This window comes from Xyrauchen texanus, chromosome 33 (assembly GCF_025860055.1).
Source record: "Xyrauchen texanus isolate HMW12.3.18 chromosome 33, RBS_HiC_50CHRs, whole genome shotgun sequence".
In the NCBI taxonomy this organism is placed as follows: Eukaryota; Metazoa; Chordata; class Actinopteri; order Cypriniformes; family Catostomidae; genus Xyrauchen; species Xyrauchen texanus.
Window position 1 is genome coordinate 38,515,305 of NC_068308.1, and position 22,821 is coordinate 38,538,125.

General features: G+C 40.4%; 1 protein-coding gene across 1 annotated transcript; it reads right to left on the reverse strand.

Annotated features, from left to right (window-relative positions):
* Positions 1-3,219: 3,219 nt before the first annotated feature.
* On the reverse strand, positions 3,220-22,448 carry LOC127626546 (alpha-tectorin-like). Its single transcript, XM_052102423.1, has 26 exons — positions 22,357-22,448; positions 22,130-22,193; positions 21,964-21,990; positions 15,843-15,964; positions 15,324-15,602; positions 15,085-15,180; positions 14,854-15,007; positions 14,433-14,686; positions 14,188-14,334; positions 13,531-14,110; positions 12,849-13,432; positions 12,195-12,759; positions 11,487-12,091; positions 9,821-10,376; positions 9,411-9,607; positions 8,930-9,139; positions 8,589-8,777; positions 8,154-8,443; positions 7,323-7,594; positions 6,993-7,112; positions 6,711-6,895; positions 6,370-6,530; positions 4,854-5,099; positions 4,402-4,564; positions 3,745-3,847; positions 3,220-3,609 (listed from the first exon to the last, which is right to left on the reverse strand). The coding sequence occupies exons 2-26, from the start codon at positions 22,173-22,175 to the stop codon at positions 3,506-3,508; spliced, it is 6,255 nt and encodes a 2,084-aa protein (XP_051958383.1). The 5' UTR covers positions 22,176-22,193; positions 22,357-22,448; the 3' UTR covers positions 3,220-3,505.
* Positions 22,449-22,821: the final 373 nt, after the last annotated feature.

Consider the following 22,821-nt stretch of genomic DNA (forward strand, 5'->3'; position numbering starts at 1 on the left):
AGCCTCCTACGGCTCTTCTCCCCGAGCCTCATGCGGCTCCGTCCCCTGAGCCTTCCTCAGCTCCGTCCCCGGAGCCTTCCAGGCCTCCGCCTCTAGAACTGCCTACAGCGCCACCGCCCTCGGCTCCACCTCCTGAGCCATCCTTGGCTCCACCTCCTAGGCCTTCCTCTGCTCTGTCTCCTGAGCCTTCCTCAGCTCCATCTCCTGAGCCTCCTACGGCTGAGCCTCCAGAGCCCCCCTCAGCTCCGCCTCCTGAGCCTCCAGAGCCCCCCTCAGCTCCGTCTCCAGAGCCCCTCTCAGCTCCGCCTCCGGGACCTGTCCCTGTCCTGTGGCCACCTCCCAGGTTCCCTGAACCGGCCCTTGCCTTGTGGCCAGCTCCCGGGCCACTCAAACTTGTCCCCTTAGTGTGGCCTTCTCCCAGGGCCCCTGACCCGGTCCCAGTACTGTGGCCTCTTCCCAGGCCCCCTGACCCAGTCCCTGTCCAGTGGCCTCCTCCCAGGCCCCCTGACCCAGTCCCTGTCCTTGCCAAGTGGCCAGCTCCCGGGCCATCTAAACCGGCCTCTGTCCTGTGGCCACCTCCCAGGTGCCCTGAACCGGCCCCTGCTCTGCGGCCATCTCTCAGTCCACCTAAACCCGCCCCTACCCGGTGGAAGCTCCCCAGGCCACCCGACCTGGTTCCCAGCACACACCCCCAGAGACTGCTTATCTGCCCTCTCGCCCTCCTTGGTCTGTCTCCGTGTCCCTCGTGCCCCCCGTGGACTGACTGTCTGCCCCTAGTTGCTCCCTGGACTGCCTGTCTGCCCCTCGTTACCCCCCCCGGACTGCCTGTCTGCCCCTCGTTACCCCCGGACTGCCTGTCTGCCCTTTGTGCCCCCAGTCATTGGTCATTTGTTCTTCCTGTTTTGTTTTTGTTGATCGTCTGGTATCCGATCCTTGAGGGGGGGCTATGTAACGGTTACCCTGTCTTGTCTCACTGTTGCCCTTTTGTTTGTCATTTTGTCACTTTTGTTATTCCTTAGTTTTCACTTTTGTCACCCTTGTACCTCCATAGTCTTCCTGTCAGCCCTCGTGTTCACTGTTCATTGTTTTCACCTGCCCTCGTTAAGTTTTGCCATTTGCTTCTGTTTGTCATCTTGTTATCTTGTTTGGTGTTCTGTTTGTTCATTGGCCCCTTAGTTCTATGTTCATGTATATATACCCTGGTTTTTGGTTCAGTCCCTGCCTTTCGTTGATTGTTTGTGAACGTGGTTGTATGTAGGTGATGTTCGTTCCCATGCCTGTGTTCCCAGTTCCAGTGTTTTCGTGTGTTGTTTTCATTTTTGCCCATCGTGGTAGTTTTGTTTGTTCATCTCTGTTTGTTTCCATTCGTTTAAATAAAGTTAACTGCACTTGGATCCTCAACCTTTGTCAGCCTCTGTCCTCAATCATTACACTAAGTCACTAGTTAAATAATCTGTGGGCTTTCCTAGATCAGGTACACATTACGAGTTATGTCACTAGCATGTTAGCTCTTTGTCTAAGCAGGCCGAGACACACATAGAAATGTTGTTCATTAGCGTTACACCATTTGGCCTGCAGCCTAGGAACACCTAGCAAGCATACACTAAGTGCATATAACTCTTCGGAGCAACAGCAGTATATAATCTTTGCATATGTTAGGGTGTTTTGGGTTTGTTATTTGCAGCTACCCTGCTTTGTTGGGGAATTATTGTGTCTATTTGTGCAGCAACATGTAACACATGCTTGATGTAGCATGTCTTCTGTTTTGTCTCATTGTGCAGCAGCAGCTTGTCCACATGCTAACTCTTTATGTGTATTTTCTAGCAGAACAAGTCTCTGTACTTGCTCTTCAACAACCGCAGCAGTGCAGCATCAGCACAGCAGATCTAGTCTGCCAAGACCAATAGCCTATCAAAATGTCATATCCACATTCACAGGGCCGGACCGAGGGTTTTGGGGGCCCTAAACAAAAATAGTGTATGGGGCCCTACAGGTTTCTAGAATTAACTAGAATTTTCTAGTTAAATATACGAAATGAAACATACTACGTTTCATTGATACGGTTGTGTGTTTTGTTGATTAGAGAAATTGATGGGCAAAAAATAAAATAAATGGGGGTGGTGGGTGGGGCCCCGAACCAATCACGGGGCCCTAAACAAATGTTTAGTTTGTTTATTGGGTCGGGCTGACCCTGCACATTCACATGCTAAAACTTTCACAAAGTTGTCTTGACTGAAATCTGTTAACCATATTTTAACCCAAGCTTAAGCGTATCACAAGCTCATTGTGGCTGGTTTTCCAGAACTCTAGATTTTGTGTCTTTTATTGTATTACCGGTGTAAACTTAGCATACCGCTATCTTCTCTTCATTTTCAACACATTTCTCCTTAATGTCACCAGCTACAAATACAGCGGTATAATTGTATTCAATAGAAATTTTACATTGCAGTATATTTAATAATTTGCTATTGCATGCTATTCTCTTCTAGTTGGCATGCCTTGTGGGTGTGTCTTATAGTGGTCTTGTGGGATGCAGTCAGACCCCTCTCATTTCTCTTAGTGGTCCTGAGTGTACAGTTTCCTAGCAAGCAGACATTTGTTGCCTAAGCACAGAAGTTCCTATTCATTTTACAATATTGTCTTATTGATTTTGTGCATGCTTGCGTGTGTGTGAATTATTTTATTAATTAATATGGTGGTGCAATTATATTGTTGTCTACAAAGTAATTTCCAACATTTAAGCATACGCCTTCAGATCAAAAGATTTTTAAGATCATGTGAAACATTTCAGTCAAGTTTTTCAAAACTTCTGACCGGTAGTGTATTTACATATATATATATATATATATATATATATATATATATATATATATATATATGCCTATACATGCTTAAAGGGTAACTAAACCCTAAACCAACTTTTTTTAGTTAATGATCTGTAAGAATGGGGCTTTATTAGTACTGGTCATTGATTCAAGTAATTTTTTTGACATTTGTGTACAAAGTGTTTTAATTCTACAATATATGGTGTAAAAACGTCTGAGTGCTGCCCTCTTCAGGTTGAACAGTGGCTACTGCAGTTGAATGTTCCTATTGGCTGTTGCGGTACTTCGTGACGTAAGCGGTGACAGCTGACGTAAGCAGGTTCCAGGTCACTTTTCCTGCATTTTCAAATATTTCTAGTGGGTGGAGTCAGACTCTGAGCAGGTGTTTACCTTTAATAGCCTTTATTCATAGTATAGTCAAATACAACAATACAGTGAAACAAAACAACTGCCAACTTTTCCTAACAGTGGGATATCTCTGATCTGTCCGCTGCAGGCCGAGGGTCAGTTAAATCAGTTTAATACCAGTTGTTCATTATTATGTAGTTTGGAAAATAAAAATAAGCAATATTAAAATATATATATATATAGAGAGAGAGAGAGAGAGAGAGAGAGAGAGAGAGAGAGAGAGAGAGAGAGAGAAACTTTGAAAATTAGAGGTCATTCATAGTGGAAATATACTAAAATTTGGTGAAGACATTTAGGAGTGAAAGAAACAATATTATCAAGGAACCACTCAGACCAGGGGCCCTTGATGCTTTTACTCTTTCTGGAGCCCATATATCTGTAAATGGAGGACAGGACATGGTTTAGTGAATAATAAAGTTAAAGACAAATAAATGTGCCTTTAAAACATACATAACGTCAAATGAGTAAAAAAAAATATATAAATAAAAAAAAGGTTAAAGTAAATGTTTACCTGAGTTGCTTTCAGACATGACCAGAGGGCCCATGGAAATGGAAGCACTGTCGTGGAAGTCCAGAGATCTGCCCACTCTCTGGTGGTATCCAGGGTAACAATGCTAAAGATTGGAAATGATAGTCACAAGAACGTTGTACATGAAACATCTAACCGCATAACAGTGAATTGAAATATCTGATGTCATAATATGGCACTCATTGTGACATTTTATATATGGAAAATGAATAGGTAAAGCTAGGCTGTGTACATAAGCTCATTTCAGTTTGTGCTTAGAACTCAGAATCCATACAGGCTAGAATCAAGCGTTCTTGTCTGAATCTGTCAATTCTCCCAAATCAATTTATTCCTGGGAGTCTTTTTTAATGTATGCTTAAAACTCCTGCTTTGGTGTGAATCATCCAGAGCCACATCTGAATTAACCAGGGAACTGTGATTTGCCAATTTTGCTTAAGCAGATACAAGTAAATAAACTTTTCAAATATGATCTCACTGACCTCATTGACTTATATATTCTGAACACAATGTTCAACCTCACAAAACTTAGACAACAGTACAATCTGATGATATGCAATTAATTCTGTTCAATTTCACCCATAGAGATATGGGGGTGTTACAGACAAAAACTACGAGTTATGAGAGGATTTGTAAACTCACCGCTGAGCAGTCACTACGCGTCAGAAGACACAGGTGAATAGCACAGTGCAGGTAAACCTTAGTGGAGTTTGCAGTAAACACAAACATCCTGAAAGAGAAACGGCTTGATGTGGAGACTCCATTCTGCAGCAGCTCCACTGTGTCATCATTTGGATTGGGACACCTGAGAATATTTGGAAACAAATTGACTTGATCGTTGGCAGTTTGTTCTATAATGCTGCATACTTGTTAATTGATTTTAGCCAAATAAGGAGTTGCATTTTAAAATTTAGGTCTGAGGTTTGGGATTTTGAAAACACAAAACCATGTTTGTAAAATAAGAAAATAATAATAATGTTGCTTGTGTAGTAGATCAGAAAAGATAAGCCTAACTGTGGTGCTGATGTTGTTTATTAAGTTTAATTATCAGTAATTAAATTTTTTTTTTAAACTATTTCAGTATTGTCTCTTACTCTCCAGCAATGAGGTCCCAGCGGAGATGGTGATGTGGATCATTCTCAGGTGTAGCCCAACACGTGTCAATCACAACGGCAAACTGACTGTTATCGACCCCATCAACACGAACTTCCACAAAAATCTGCTGGTTCAGTTCAGCATCCACACGACCAGTGAAGGGGTTGGAGAACTGTGCATCGTGATATGGAACCATCCTGACCTGATATCTGCCTTCACCGGCTGGAAGTATTCGGTGCACAATGCTGTTGAATAACAGATAGGTCTCTGTAAAATACTCTGTTTTAAGGGTTAGCTATGGACATATTGAACAAACCTTTGACACTCAGAAAGTTCCCAAATAGTTTTGTCTTTGTTTAACAACCCTCATTTTGTGAATTTCTTTGCTTGAAAAGTGTTTATGTGCTATCGATGATTCTTTAAATGTAAAGCCACTTTGCTGTTCCTCAATGTGCATTCTTATGTGCTTTTACGTTCTCTTGGACTCGTTCGCTGTCATCATCCACTGCTGAAGTTTAATTAAATACTCAAGAATGCAAGTACCAAGAATGCATAAAGGACTAGTCCTGCCAAACCTAAAAGGTGTTATGATAATAATGCTGTCACTACCAGGGGGTACTAACGGGCTATAAATATGCTGGGACAAGCAGTTGTGCAACAGGAATATCGCAAGCACATCTCAAAGCTCAAAGCTTCTTCCTCCTCCTGTCCTTCCGAGTTAGTTCTTCCAAGGTAGCTTGGCAAGCCTAGTCTGAATAAGACAAGTCCATTATCTGCATTCTCGAAATTGAGAAACAACCATTATTTTGTTATCTAATGCACTAACATTAAAGGAATATTCCGGGTTCAATACAAATTAATCTCAATCAACAGCATGTGTGGCATAATGTTGATTACTACTAAAAGTTATTTCGAAAAAAAAAACGAAAAAGCACATTTTTAAGATAATATTGAAATAGTGAGTATTTTAACGTTTACAGATTGGCCCCATTCACTTCCATTGTAAGTGCCTCACTTGAAAACCGATTTGTGCTTTTATTTTTTTACGAAAATGAGGGGCAAGTCATAATAAATTTTTGTGGTAATCAACATTATGCCACAATGCTGTCAATTGAGATTCATTTGTATTGAACCCGGAATATTCCATTAAGTGTGATTTAAGCGTCCAAACACACTTAATATTCTTATTTTAGAGAATATGGGCACATATTATTTACATTTACATTTATGCATTTGGCAGACGCTTTTATCCAAAGCGACTTACAGTGTCCTTATTACAGGGACAATCCCCCCGGAGCAACCTGGAGTTAAGTGCCTTGCTCAAGGACACAATGGTGGTGGCTGTGGGGATCGAACCAGCGACCTTCTGATTAACAGTTATGTGCTTTAGCCCATAACGCCACCACCACTCCTTATATATTATATAGTATATAGTATATATTATATATTATACTTTGTTGCTTAATAATGTAGCTTTGCTGGAGTCAGAATGCTGAATTTAAATGTAATTCCTACCTCTCCAGTGGATTCATTTCTATATTCATTGAGAGTGTCTGGGTTTGTAGGTATACACAGCTGAAAGATAGCTTCAGAATTCTCTTCCTGCTTATGAGACCTTCAGATGAGTCTGGTGCCCCCAGAATAAAGTTCTCATAGATGAAGTGGGTGCCATTGGCCTGTGGACCACACACATCATATTTGAGGATTTTACTTTAAATTTAATACAATTTATTTTTAAAGAACAACCTCATGTGGTACGTCTTTGTTGTCCCAAACTGTCCTTTCTGGAAGTTATTCAGTCAGATACAATATAAAATGTGAGTTTGTTAAAGTTGCATACACATAATGAATCCTACCACAAGATTTGTCCCACAGATGTGCTCATTGTTATCAAAATGGAACTCCACTCTGCCATTCTGGACTGTTCCTTTGCAACTGGGCTCATTGAGGTGTAAGATTCCAGCTGGAAAACCAGCCTCAAAGAGCTGACAGCGAGACAGAGACATGGAGCCTGAGCTGCTTTCACAGGTTTCAGAGGAATCTGATTGAAACACCCATGAGATCAGCAATAATTAAGAAAAAGGCAATTAACTACTGAATCACTTTTATTTGACATTTTGTTGTAGAATGATTCTAACCAAAAGAGTCAGGTTGAGGTCTCAAATGGTTTTCGTTGCAGAAACAGTCGTAAACACCATTTTTCTTCCCACACCATTCATCTTCAGTACAGTTGAGTTCAGCACAGGGATCTGTCACAGCTAAGAGGAGAAACACAGAAATATGCTGTACTATGGTTGATGTATTTATACAAAACTCAGACAGATAGAGACACTGTTACTAGGTCTGTAGCTAAAAATTCTAGGCCACAAGACTGACACATTTCAAAAAGAAAATCATTCATAAATCAATCAATAGAACTGATATCTGTGACCTAATAACTGCAATTGAAGTTGAGGATTTTGACTTACGGCACTGAAGACTCGAGCGCCATTCTGGGATCTGTATCTCCAACATTGCACAAGCCGTCTCATAGGCCTGAACAGCAGAACACAACATGCCATTGGCAGATGTGTAAAGACACAGGTCATACACGCAGGAGAAGTAGTAAGGAGCAGGGTCTACATGAAGGTGGCATTGTTGGAAGGGTCCAGTGGTGTTGGTGATAATGCTACAGATCTCAGAATACTCCTGTCTGAATGGACACTCATCAGCATTACCGGTCCGGTCACTTTCACCACAACTGAAGAGGACACAATAATCAGGGGAACTGAGGGTCAGTAACATGCTATACTGTTGAATTACTACAAAGAATTATTAGGGGAGCCACAAATAGCCTTGCATGTGCTACTGTAATCTTGCAAAGTGTTCCCAAAAACAGTGATTCTCAACTGGTTTTGCTTCAGGACCCACATTGTGCATTGGACAATAAGTGGCAACCGACCACAGTACCGGAATAGTTTATTGTACGAAAAAAAAAAAACAATGTTCTTAAAATTAAACAGTGAAATGTATTAATTTGTTAATTATTGGGTTTAATGGTTTCATGCTCTCTTTAGTCACTTAAAGAGATTAATTGTGCTTTTGATGTCAACCACAAAAGATTTGGAAAAGGTGACTTTTGAAAACTGATACTGTAAGCCTAATTATTTTGCTGTCCTAACTATGCACCACTATGCACTCTGTTTTTATTTGAAATTAGCATTGCTTTTCCATGCTGTTGGTGACCATATCAGAACAGACAAATAACGTATAGAATTTTTGGGTCACGACCCACCAGTTAAGTGTCCCACGCATCTTACCCTGGGGTGCTGGTGTCTGAAATCCAGCTCTGGCCGAAGGCAGTGTCATCAGGAGCAAGATCTCCACTGGGCAGTGCTTTATCATCCGCAGGGTTGCCATTATAATTACCACACATTCCACATACAGATCTATAGAAACTTGCACTCAGTCTGACTAGGAGGGTGCTATGGCCATCAAAATGGACCATGAATTCATTGAATGCATTAATGATTACAAATCCCTGCTCCTCATGGACCTCTACAAGATCATTGACCATTGAAGCTGGAGTGCCAATGTCATTACCATCAACCTGGAAGGAAATATAAATCTTAGTCACCATCTTATTTGTTGGGAAAAGAACAATCTGGACATTCTGCTGAGAAAGATTATTTGTGTTACATGGAGAAGAAAATCATAATAAAGGAAAAGTTACTCAATAATGATACATAACTTACTTTGACTTTCCTGTTCTGCCCAATAGTGATATGCATATTTTCTCCACGTTGAGACAACCAAACATCCACTACTGATACAAATGACACCATCATGTTGCCACGGTGTCTGTTGGTCGCCACCACACGGAATGACAGATCATCTCCGGTAACATTACCACAGGTCTGTGCGATCTCATATGAACATGTTCCCTGGTGGGAATTGACATATTGCAAATCTTTTATTTACTAATTTATTATTTTGCAATGTGTCCAACCTGGAAATATCTTACCAAACATTACATACATTCAGCAATCTGAGAAACTTCAGTGCTTTGAAATATATTTGCTCTTTAAGTTCATACCTGAAAGTGGGCCAAAGCTCCATCGAAGGTTATGAAGTGGGGATCGCCCCAGACTGTGCACGTGGACATTTGACCATAGCAACCACGACGGCCATTTCTAACAGTGCACTCCATTGTTGATGGGCAGGTGTATGCAGAGCAGCGCAGATCATTTGGAGCAAAACACTCGCAGCGTTGGGAACATTCTGGATCCCAGAACTGTTCACCAATCTGTAAAATCAAAACAATAATGATTATCTTTACATTTCCATATCAGAGTCACTTACAAAAAAGTGCCATGGTATTACCATGTTTGTTTATTTAATTTGAAGTTTCATCTCAATCATTCTTGTATGATATTTATTTAAATGTACCATGCTGATACCATCCCTTTACCATGGTACTGCCACCGTAGTTTTGAAAGAAATTGAGATATACAATATTTAACTGCAAAACGCTAGCGCTGCACTTTGCTTACAAAAAGTAATGTTTTAATTCTCACATTATAGTAGAATCCGTTATACAAGCAGCCACATTGCTCCACTGGTACACATAGACCTCCACTCCTCACAAATCCAGCATCACAGAAACAACCCTCTGAGCATGTGTGTTCACAACTAGCATCGATGCTACTGGCGCATGTATGGCCACAGTCTGTACCACACAGCTCATAGTGACTGTTCTCAGGGCAGGTCATGACTGGCAAAGTAACAAATAAAAATGCCTTTATCATAATCATATATACAGTAACCAATTGTATATTTACAATATTCAAGATAATGAATTTTATATCGGGAAACAATTTTGAAAAATATATATATACAATTTTGAAAAATCTGTGAATAATCACAAAATATGTAATCTTTACTTTAAAACAGATTAATGCAATTCTGCCCACATCCAGTAACTTACCACATGACACATTTGCTCTCCAGGGGTAGACAATGGCATTGGCCAATTGACAGGCACTCACATAGGATTGGATAGAGCGACACAAGACATCATTATGGTTCCCAGAAACACACACATCAAATGCACAGTCATTAAAGTATACTTGTGGGTCTACAGAAGATTGGCAGAAGCTTAAGGGGCCCTGATTGTCCCTGATAATATCACACAAAGACTGAGAGATGGTCTGATCTTGACATAAAGGGCAATTGGCTCCACACCCATCACTGCATGACATATCATCTTCAAGCTTCCAAGCCGCCCCAAACTGGTCTACTGAAGGTACCAGATCACCTGAACGAGTCATGAAGTCATCATCCCTCTGGCCATTAAAGTTGCCACAGAGTCCACACATAGCTCCACTGTAGTTTGATGGCACGATGATGTTCACTGCCCAAGAGCCACCATAACTCACACTGAAACCAAAGTCTGTTGTGACAAAGACGAACTGTCCTGTGGAGTAGACAGAGACCCGACCAGAGTCAAGTAGGATGGGGAGGTTTCTGGTCTCTCCATCAATCTGATTGAAAGGAAAGTAAAAACCAAAAGCTTGTTTACGCCAATTTCCAGTGAAGAAAATACAAAATAAAATGTTTCTTCAAAATAATACTAAGTCAAAATGAAGATTATATTCTTATGGATTCATAATCTGCCAGCTTGTCTGTAACTAAGATAAATGTTCCAGTCCTCGAATCTGATTGGCCAAGAGACGTTCCATGAGCACTGACTGACACCATCAGCACCCGGATGCTTCTCTGTGTGTGTATCACTCTGCTTGTGTTCATGCCATTCTAAACTAAAGTGTAAGAGCAGTGCATATGTGTTAAGAGCTTCTGTCTGTCTTTTTTTTTACAATACATGTGTTAGCCAGCAGGTGGGGGCAAAAGATTATTTTTGTGTGTAATATGAGCCAGTTTGGTGGTGTATCAGCTAGTGTTTACATAAAACAGCTCTTCGTGATCACTTTTATTACTACTACTACTAAAGCTAGGAAATAGCTTTAAACAGCTTTAAATGAACAACTTCAGCATTATGGCTCATCACAGCTAAAAGACACAACAGACTGATTAATTACACAATGGTTGCTGTTTAAAATGGTGGAGGACATTGCGGTTGCTATAGTGATCGACTCCGGCTACCGCAAAATAGGGAGAAATACCCTGCTTGGATGCTAATTGGATGCTAACACACACACACACACACATCCTTGTTTATCCAATAACTTGTTAGAAACAGCACAAGCCGTGATACTATTTCTGAAGTGACATTTTTGAATTACTAACGAACGCTTGGATGCATCAATTCGCTTGAACCAGCAACGGCAGATTGTGATCCATTGGGTAAGAAAGTAGTTCCATGCACAAATGCGTTTTTATGACTGTACTAATTCCTTTACATTTACATATTCATTGAACTGTTGTTTATAAGCAATATCACACTCGCAATTGTGCTATATGGCCCTAAATCAGCACTGCTGTGATGTCCTGCTGTAATCAATAATCACAATATTGCATAAATATATATACAATATATATATATATATATATATATATATATATATATATATATATATATATATATTGTTTTATCTATCACATTTACTACAAGGCAGTTAAAGTGGGTTGCTTACCTCAACAGCAGAAGAACCATACATGTCTTTTGACATGTGCACGAGATGCCCAGAGACGTTGACAAAAACTTCAACAGTAATTGACACTGAGAGTCCATGCCAAGCCTCATTTCTTGCATCCACCTGGAAGTGTGGAAGCCCAACACTGTCATTACATACTGTAGCTAGCACATATCGGCATGTGCCTTGAAAATCAAAGAATGCTCCATCAAAGGACATATAATGGGGGTCTCCTGAAGCAGAACAACTAGCATGTGGAAGGGGATGGCAGCCAAACTGTCCCTCCACCACTTGACAGATTTCCTGCTCATTGCAAGATGATGGTGAGCAATGGACATTTCCAGTGATGCCATCACAGACACACAGCGACTGGCACTGCTCACCATTCCAGAATTGCTCCCCAGGTTGCCGATAGCGGCCAGCATAGTGGCAACCACAACCCGTGGGGGGCACACAGTGATCTCCATTTAGCACATGTCCATCATTACACTGGCATCCCCCTTGACATTGCAGAGTGCACTGAAAGGGAAATGAGAGGCTAGGGCAGGAAGCAGGACAGGAAGTGCCACATAATTCGAAATGGGAATTTGGTGGACAGTGGGGATCTAGGATGATCAAGACAAACAATTTTGAAGAAAATTAGCAAAATCATCAGCACTATGCAGTGAACTGTGAATTTTGCAGATCTTGTCACAATGAGATACTAACCACAGTGGGTGATACTCCTCCACTCTCCAACTGCAATGCCATTCTGTTGGCAGAGAAGTGTGTAGCCTCGCAAGGCCTCACATAGGGCCTCCCTGGATCCCCCTGTCTGAGCCAGCATCTGAATGCAATCTTGCATCCTTTGCGAAGGGTCTAATGTTCTACTACACTCAGCAAATGGTCCATCATTCCTGGCCATGATGTTGCAGTGCTCACTGAACTGGCTGCTGTTCTGATAATGTCCTGGTTCCCAGATGTCAACTGGGTCCTCACAGTGGGCTGACAGAGACCCATCACGCCAGCTGTCCGCAAACAATCGAGAGTCATCCAAAAGGATACCATCTGGACTGTAAAAATCATCATCAGTGTTTCCATTCAAGTTCCCACATAGACCTCCAAGTGTTCCGTTGTAAGTGCTTGGCACAGTGACTCTGACAATGTGTGGCCAGTCAGCTCTAACGGTCACCCCAAAGTTTGTTTCCAAAACAAACCCCATCACACTGTTGTGAAAGATCCGAATCCGACCAGAACCAACATTGATGGGCAAACCAACCATCTGTCCATCCACCTGTCAAAGAGAATGAAAAAGGTTAATTGATACAGCACATTAAATTTGGTTGTATTTACTTCGTGAAACACATCTGAGAATTGGTGTACCTGTACATTGCTCCCTTCGCCCAATTCTATGGAAACCTGAGTTCCTTCTGCCTCAAACTTCAGGTACCTGGAAAAGTCGAGAAAGCCTCTGGGAACTTTCTCCACTGTCAAAACAAAATAGGGTTGTTGTGATGGCCCCATAACCCTTGCAAGGGTCAGTCCACATGCTCCTGGATATCTGAAGCTTAGTCCATCAAAGGTGTAATATGACCCCAGGCCTTCAACTGAACATGTGGAATAGCTGATGGGTCTGCAGCCCCGCACACCATCATGGACTTCACACACCTCTGCAGGGCCACACTGGTGCTGATGGCAGATCATTGTCCCAAAACTGCAAACACATTGCCTTCCACAGTCCCCATCCAAAATTACTGACTGTCCCTCAGCATAATATAAACCCTCAAATGTGCAGCCACAGTTCTGAAGAGGCACACATTGCCCAGAACTGAGGATGTACCCAGCATCACAGATACAACTCTCCTGATTGGGTATGGGACAGTTATTTGGAGCGGAGGGATTGCTGCAGGTTGCAGGGCAACTTGTTCCTTGGGACTCAAAATGACTGTGCTCAGGGCAAGGAATCTCTTTGAGGTGGGAAATGGAGGTTATAAGTAAGAATATCTTTCAGCTTAAAAAGAGATCTAATTTGTTACATCTAAGGAAGAAATAACAAGGCACTTACCACAAAAGCCCTGACGTCTCCACTGCCCTAGTTGCACTCCTTGCTGTTGGCATTGAGCAGAATACACATTGAGAGCCTGGCACAGAATAGGCTGGTACCCTTGTCCTAAGCAGAGATCATAGACACAGTTCTCTATGTAGGTCTGTGCCGCAAGCACTGAGTGGCAAGCAGCAAAATGGCCAGAAACATCTCCCAGGATCCCACAGTGGTTTGTGTCACTGTAAACACTCATTTCATTGGTGGTACACACTGCACAAGCCAGACCTGTGCACCTGACATTATGGCATTCAGGATCTGGGTCCCCTTCTGCCTTCCAAGAGTTGGCAAATTCAACATCAGAGCTCAGGATCTCACCATTGGGTGAACGGAAGTCATCTTCAGGATGTAGGTTAAAGTTACCACAAAGACCACATGTGGAATTCTGGTACTCATAAGGTACAGAGATGGTGACGTAGCTATATGCATCATATGTAACAACCAGACCAAAATCGGTGCTGATGGCCAAAGAAAATCCTGACTGATAGACTTGGATGGAGCCATTGCGGAGAGTGAATGGTGTTGTAGTGAAAATCCCATTAACCTGGGCAAAAAAATATTTATGAAAATAGATGGATGACCAAATTCAAGTTAGCATTACAGCACTATAGTGACACTAACCTTTGCCTCATAATGGCGATCTTTGACGAGCTCAATTTCTTCTTCATAGACAAACACTCTGACCATCCGAGTCCATGACACATGTGTACTACCCCGGTGTTCATTTTTGCCTTCAATGCGATAAAACGGCAAACCATTTCCACAAGCCTAAACAACAAAACAAATTCAGACTAAAGGATTACCAATCTAATCATATTTATTCTACAATAAATCGAATTCCTTAAGAACAATTGCTATAAACTAACCTCAGACAGAACATAGGTGCAAGTTCCTTGAAAGTGAAAAATCTGATTGTCAAAAGTGTAGTAGTGTGGATCACCGGAGATGGTGCAGGTTTGGCGTTGAATGTTCTGACAAGAGTATTGGAAAGCAGCTGGACGACAGGCTTGGGAATAAGTGCAGGGCTGCAGGCTGCACTGGAGGCCACTTCTGGTACAGGTGCATTTCTCCTGACAGGTGGCATCACTCCAAAAGGAGTCTCCAAGTTGCACTTGTACACCTACAACAAATACTTAGGTATTATTGATAAAAAACCAAATCATCATCAAAACCTAATTATTTTTTTAATTACTAAAAGGCTTCACCTATGGCTTATCTTACCACTCATAGCCTTACTGCAAATACTGTATATACTATGGCATACTAGGCTACTGTAAATAACATTACCATTAAATTGACAACCCCGTGATCCAAAATCTGTTCTGAAGGCCCATCTGCCTGGCACATCAACATTGCTGCTGTTTGATAGGCTTGTGATGTCACTCAGGAGTGATCCGGTTATTGAGAAATGATGACTTGAATTGATTGTGTCATAACCAGCCTAATGATAAAAATATCACATGTCTATTAGGTCAGATTCATATAATGCAATACTTTAGCACTTTATCATGTGCATACCTGTATATATCGTTGTGTTGGAGCAATTGTACCATAGTTCATTAAAACAAATGTGAGATGGCCATTTGATATCAAAACCACTTGGAAAGATGTTTCCTGTGAACAAAATATATATAAATAATACAATTCAGAAAGCACTAACCAATACGTTTTCAAATTTGATTTGATTTGAAGTAGGACGATTTACAGTATATGGTACATTCATTTATATTTTTTAAACGATTTAAACGGTTTCTTACTGTTCCTGAATTTGGGTAGTATGCAACTCTGTCCCATGTTGCAACAAAGACCCATGAAGCAGAGAAGCTCAGGTGAGGGAAGTATTGGTTTATATCTTGTGTGGCCTGTGTAAGGACACTGTCAGAGGTGTACTGATTATATGAGACAAACCCATTCACACGGTTGTCAAGATCTGTCCAGAATGGAGCAATGAGGTCTATCCCGCCATAAGCAGGGAACTGGTACGGAGAGAAGCTGGACCATGCATTATCAAAAGTCAAGTGTCCATTGTTGTTGACCTGAAATTAATGTAAATTTATTATCATGCACAGAATTCTTTACAAAAACATGACAAAGGCAGCGATGTGATAAAAGAGCCATCCATTTCACCAGACCCATTTTCAAATGTATGCCAACTTTACAGCTTGCTATAAATACTATTGTTTAATTATGAGGATAATGATAGTTTTGAATGATAATTTTGAATGAGAGACAGACATTCAAAATAAAAAAAAATAAACACAAAAGGACGAACTTACATAAATGCGGTTGTATGTTTGTCCAAAATATATAAATGGTTGTTGGAGGTAAATCACTGATGAACTTCCATCATCACTGCGTGCATTCACTGTGTCTCCAGATCCAAATGGATAAAATGTGCCTGGGATATTGAAAAAAAATTATATATAGTATTGAAGAGTAATAAACATATAATTTACAATAACATATACTGTTTATGAGTTCCTGACATACTGATGGAAGAGCTTGATCTTGTAATATTCATGGAAGTTGTGGCGCTAACTTTTGAAAATATATATGAATCATAACAAAAACTTAAAAACACATATTATGAATTAAATTCCTTGCACCAGCATTTAACAATCATAATATCTTAAATGAAATTAGGGCATATATTTACATATAATAATAATAATAATAATTATAATAATATTTTCATGTATATCCTCTAATATTAAATTCAATAACGAAATGCTGTAAAATTGTGAATTGAAGGTTCACTGAATTTAACAGAATTTAAACCACCATTTACATTCATATGATTTATGGATTTATGAAGGCTTAACGAGGTGAAGACAGACAGCGGGCTCTTGTGAAATCATCATTTGGTAGCATTGGGGGCCTTGTTTCCAAATAACGAGTGATCTTAGTATATAAGGGCGTGTTCTATGAGCAATTTTACAAATGTTCCTTATTTTTTAAGTGTTTCCCAAAGCTGCATGTAACACGAACTTGTGAGGATGTGCTCCAAGTGCTACGAGAGTCGCTGTCTGCATGTGAAGTTCTGAAATGTGACCGTTTTGTAATTTATGCTTCCTTTATGTGCTTTTGGACCTGTAATGGCATAAGGGGAGTAAATGATTAGAAAAGTATAATTTTTTTGGTGAACTATTACTTTAACATGTACATTTTAATATGTCGAACTGAAAATATTATTAGTTCAAAATATTCAGAAATACAAATAGGTTTTATTTTAGTAAAACAAGCCCAATATTTTTTGAGTTAAAGGATGAAATACTTGCATGTACCTATTTTAGATTTGCCATACACCAAATACGCCATACTAAGAAAGTCTGAAATTCATTTATAATTCCAAAATATAATTTATATGAATACTGTTTTTGGTATTACATTTTATAAAATATAATTTGTGTGCGCGTACGTGCCTGTGTGTGCGTGTGTGTGTGTGTGTGTGTGTGTGTGTGTGTTGTAGTGACAATTTTGTGTAAAATACAGCAACAACTCTTTTTAAGGTTTCAAATTTCAAACTAAATTTCAGACACTAAAGTAACCAGTCAGATTAAAGGGACAGTTCACCCAAAGATGAAATTCTTTTATTACTTACTCACCCTCATGCCATCCCAGATGTGTATGCAGTGGTGGTTCTAGCTTGTATGGGGCGCTGGGTGCACTCTCCACTTCAGCACTCCATGCCAAGTGGGAGCCTGTGCTGACCCCCACAAGTGGCTGCCCATGTCACCCATGCCTATATTCATCACTGTGTGTATGACTTTCTTTCGCAGAATATCTCATCTCTGTCGGTCCACATAATGCAAGTGAATGGTGACTGTTACGTCCCAGGGAGTAATTATATATGTGATACATGGGCAGTGATAATTGTACTGCTTCCTGTGTTGGGCAGCTGAGATGGTTTTCTCCTGCTCCAGACAATTAGCAATTGTGTTCTTTAGCAATTCTTTGTTTCATATTTTAAGATATTGATACTCCTAGAGAATCTTTAGTTCATTGTTTATTTTTGGTACTTTTTGGAAGCCGTAGGGAGGAGGGCGCCATTTGTTATTGATCGTGTGTTCTCCTGTTTTTGGATTACAGAGGAAGGGAAGAGTTAGAAAGTACTTAAAGTCAGAATAAATTTATGTTTGTTGTTGTAACAAGACAACAGGGAGGAGTGGGATCTAAATGCAGCTTTAATGAAAAAACAAAAGATGAACAGTGTAACTCTGTGTATAACAAAAACACAGACCAAGGAAGGCACAAAGGGCAAACAGGCAGTCCAAGGGGGGCACAAGGGGCAAACAGGCAGTCCAAGGAGGCACAAGGGGCAAGGGGATGAGGGGAATAGGGCAAAGACCGGGAGGCAGGGCCAAGATGGAGCCGGGGACCACTGAGACCAGTGAAGGTCAGGCGGACGGTCTGGAGACCAAGGGGATGACCTCAAGGTGGTGACTGGTCTGGAGGCCTGGGAGGCGGCCACAGGACGGGGACTGGGTCAGGAGGCCTGGGAGGCGGCCACAGGATGGGGACTGGGTCAGGAGGCCTGGGAGGCGGCCACAGGACAGGGACTGGGTCAGGAGGCCCAAGAGGTGGCCATAGGACCACAGCCATGGAGAACTCCGAGGGCGGAGCCGTGGAAGGCAGAGCCATGGAAGATTCAGGTGGCGGAGCCATGGAGGGCGGAGCCGTGGACGACTCAGGTGGCAGAGCAATGGAAGGCGGAGCCGGGGAAGGCAGAGGATACAGAGCCGTGGAAGGCGAAGACAGGGAGGATTTCGAGGGCGGAGCCGTGGAAGGCGGAGCCATGGAGGACTCCGGGGGCGGAGCCGTGGAAGGCGGAGCCATAGAGAACTCCGGGGGCGGAGCCGTGGCAGGCAGAGCCATGGAAGGCTCAGGAGGCGGAGCCGTAGAAGGCTCAGTAGGCAGAGCCGTAGAAGGCTCTGGAGACGAAGCTGTGGAAGGTGGCGCCATGGAAGGCTCAGGAGACGGAGCCGTGGAGGGCGGAGCCAGGGAGGACTTCGAGGGCGGAGCCGTGGAAGACTCTGGAGGCGGAGCCATGGAAGGTGGAGCCCTGGAAGGCTCGGGAGGTGGAGCCCTGGTAGGCTCGAGAGGTGGAGCCCTGGAAGACTCGGGGATGACCTCAGTGATCGCGAGCACTGGCAGAGACTGGGGAGAAGGTGCCCTCTTCCTTCTCCTTCGGCCAGCAGGGAGCGTGGTTATGGGGACAGTCGAGGCTACAGGCGCTGGCTCTGGGATGGTCGAGACTACAGGCGCTGGCTCTGGGACGGACGAAGTTGGCAACTCTGGCTCTGGGACGGACGAAGCTGGCAATGCTGGCTCTGGGACGGACGAGACTTCCAGCTCATTGGCCGTGGCAGGCATGGAATGTTCAGATGATGAACCCGGGATTGAGAGAGGTGGTTCCTCTGCAGCGAATTTCTCCAACACGATCATGTACCTATTCTAAATGCAGCTTTAATGAAAAAACTAAAGATGAACAGGGTAACTCGGTGTATAACAAAAACACAGGGAATAAATAAAACATCCACGATGGGAAACCAAAATATAAACAAGAGAAAACATCCACGAAGGGCACGGGCAGAAACACATTCAAGAACATACATTCAACAACTTACCATGAATGATAAAACAATAGGGTTTAAGTACACAAAGGATAATGATTAAATGACACAATGAAGTACTGCTGGCAGTGATGAGGGCAGGGAATTATGGAAAGTGTAGTTCGGGACAGATGACAAGGGAGAAACACAGGGCAGACAACAGTGAATCGTGACAGTTTTTTTGGCCTGGTTGCCTCTTGAAGCTTCCCTTTTTCATGTGTGAACTTGTTAATAAATTATTCTTTGATTGATTTAAGATTGGCATGATCTTTGTTATAGAGCTGGGACAGGAGAGGACACACTTTAGCTGCCTGTTAGTTTTTTTTTATACATTTTACTATTCTCATTATTACCTTGTTACCCTCTCCCAATCCTATATGGGGAGGGACGTAACATGACCAAAACTTTTATGCTGCCTTTGTGATTTTTGGAGCATTAAAGTAATCCATAGGACTCCTCACACCGATCAAATCACTTCTGAAGATATGAATTAAACCACTGGTGTCATATGAATTACTTGTATCCTGCCTTTATGTGATGTTTGGAGCTTCAAAATGTTAGCACCCATTCACTTGCATTGTATGGACCAAAGGAGCTGAGATATTCTTCTAAAAATCTTAATTTGCATTCAGTAGATGAAAGAAAGTCATACACATCTGGGCTGCCATAAGGTTAGGCATCTCATCATTTACCCTTCATTTTTGTGTGAACTATCCCTTTAAATAGGATAATTGTGGACTACATCCTTGAAATTCCCCTTGATGAGACAGGATGCTACTAAATGTGCACACTGAAATTGACAATTCAGTTTGGCATGAAAAGCAAAATATTCCATATTCAGTGTCACAACTGTTCTTGGTCTACCCTATAAATCAGCACCAATAATGTATTTATTAATTTTAGCCTATCAAATGTGCATGAATTGTGAGGTGTCCAGAGTGTTAACTGAACCTCTCTGCATTGCCGACTCGCAGCACAGATAGAGAGGGAATTAAAATGCAAAATAATGAATGAATATGTGAGTATGGCTGATGTTTCATGAGCAGCAGTCCATCAGCGCGCGCGTCCACAGAAACTTTATGTCGCATTTAAAAGTCACTCATCAGCGCAAATCTGTCAACGAGGTTTGAATATTTTAATTGAGATCTATGCTTCTGATTAAGAGTCAGAACAGGGGAAAGTTTATAAATCATATCCTGCAATAACAGCGTTGAGACGCCTTAACGCATATACTTATAAGTGCATTATGCAAAACGCTAAAGAGGATGAATACATCTTTATGACTTCACTGGAGTAGTTTTTGAGTTTATAGTGGATATTGTTTTTGTAGTGTCTCAGGTGAGTGTGATGTTAAAAACTCATGGAGTTTAGAAGCTGACAGTGTCTTTTACAGTGACAACAGAACCGATCAGATCTGTTTTCTTTATTGGAATGACTACACCATATATAGGCTTTTATGTAAGCTTGTATGATAGGCTATAATATTCTTCTTTTTTTTTAATGTATAATTCCTACTAAAGATGTTCACTATATATATATATATATATATATATATATATATATATATATATATATATATATATATATATATATATATATATATAATTAGGATTTCTATAAAAAAAAAAATGTAAGTGCGCCCTCAATGCCATATATATATAGCCTACTTTATTATAAAAAAATAAATAAATAAATAAAAAAGATTATACTTAAACAGATTATAATCTACATTCAATCCAAAAAATAAATAAAAAAATGTAATTGTTGAATTCTTCGATTGAAAAATAATTTGTTTGCAAATAAAAAATCTGAATTAAAATCCCCAGAGAAATCATCCCGACAACGCGTCATGGTTTTCCACTAAATCTAATCCGAACTGTCTATGTACATTTGAATAAACGAGCAAATATTAAATACTATTATTAAAACAGTATAATTTAGGACCTTTAAACTGTCTATTTTGTTTATTAAAAATAAAACCCGCTATTCTAGTAAACCGTTAAATGTAGGTAATATACAGTATAGCAGATTTGCGTAGCTAACAATCAATTTTCTTTTTTATTTTTATTTTTATTTTTTTAACATTAAATATTTACAAACTACGAAAACTTTACCAAAAGTACTTTTAATAGAACTATTATTAACGACAAAATATGACATAATTGCCACTTCAATATCTTTCAAATGTTACAGTGAGATGCAATACTTTATTTACAGGCAACTGTGTCATGATTCAATGTAAGATACACAGTAAATAAATACATTAAACACAGTAACCACATGATAGAGCATTTTGTCTTTTAAAAGTCCAAAAATATGTTGTCAATTTAATTATATTTAATGCTTATCAAAGTGGGTTATTCCTTTTAAAGAGATTATTTTTATTTGTTTCTTAACATGCTAAAAATCAGATGACACGAGATCATCCCTTATGTTATAAATATTGTTAGACGGCAAATAAATCTGATGGCAAGACTAAAATGTTTTTGGGATTTCCTAGAAGTGTGCAGTCCATTTATGCCATAACTTTAAAAAAAAAAACAAATATGTGTGTGGTTTTGGATGTTCATTAAATAATTTTGATAAGCAGCTGTGTGATAAAAAGTACCACATTTTTTCTACATCCACATTTAGTAAACTATATAGGAATTACAACACTGAGATCCTGATTGTGACTCTTTTAAGATAACAAGTATTCAAGTAAGAGCCTGGACTGGTTAAAAAATATATCAAAGGGTGAAGAAATAAAGGATTATAATTGAATATAAAGTGGAGGAATGATTACCAGATGTTTGTCCATTGATCAGTTCACCTGTTAAACAGAATATAAGCATAATCATTTAATATTTGGGTGAGGATAATCAGTTCATTTATTTGAATCCTGCATCATTGTAATGTATGTGACAGATATTGATCACAGGTGTGTATTTAAAGATGTTCAAAACACTTACAATTAATCAGCAGAAGTGACACACACAGCGAGATTAGAAACCTCATTGTTACGAACGCCACGTCCTGTACACACACACACACACACACACACACATATATATATTTATATATAAACAAATTTTAAAATGTTCAATTCATAATTAACTTGTTATACAAAATAATTCATATCCATAAAGTAAAGAGTGAGTACAGCCCAGATGGATAAAATAAATGGATGTAACATTACCTGAGATTAAATGCTGCTGCAGAGCAAACTCAGGCAGATTCTCTCTTCAGCAGTTTAACCAGAATACAGAGATGCTGAACTGCATCCTCAGACTCTTATTAGTGCCTTTATTAACACATATGGGCGGACTCTTACTGGAATCATGAGTAATCTCTTAACAATACCTTAAACCAGTTTAGTATATTACATGAATTTGGTTATTTGAACAATATGCTTCCTTGTACACCTGTCACTCAAAAATACATTCTTCATTCTATGATTGAATAGATGAATGCAGAGGGAATGACCACAGGTTGAACAACTGAACCACAATTATGAAGATACCCTTCCCATACAAACACACACAAATGAATTGTTACAGACTATAAGGCTATTTTAACTTTGTTTGCAGTAATGAAACCATAAAACACAAATTGCAAATATACGTACCCAGTTAACATCTATTTTTGGTTTTCAGACTGTCCT

What these genes read in the sequence shown, in the direction of transcription:
- LOC127626546 (XM_052102423.1), bottom strand. Translation starts at nt 22,175, where the DNA reads ATGAGGTTTCTAATCTCGCTGTGTGTGTCACTTCTGCTGATTAATT. An exon ending in CAACACAACGATATATACAG is followed by an intron (nt 15,008 to 15,084) that starts GTATGCACATGA and finishes TTTTATCATTAG; the next exon opens with GCTGGTTATGACACAATCAA. An exon ending in CGCGTAGTGACTGCTCAGCG is followed by an intron (nt 3,848 to 4,401) that starts GTGAGTTTACAA and finishes TCCAATCTTTAG; the next exon opens with CATTGTTACCCTGGATACCA.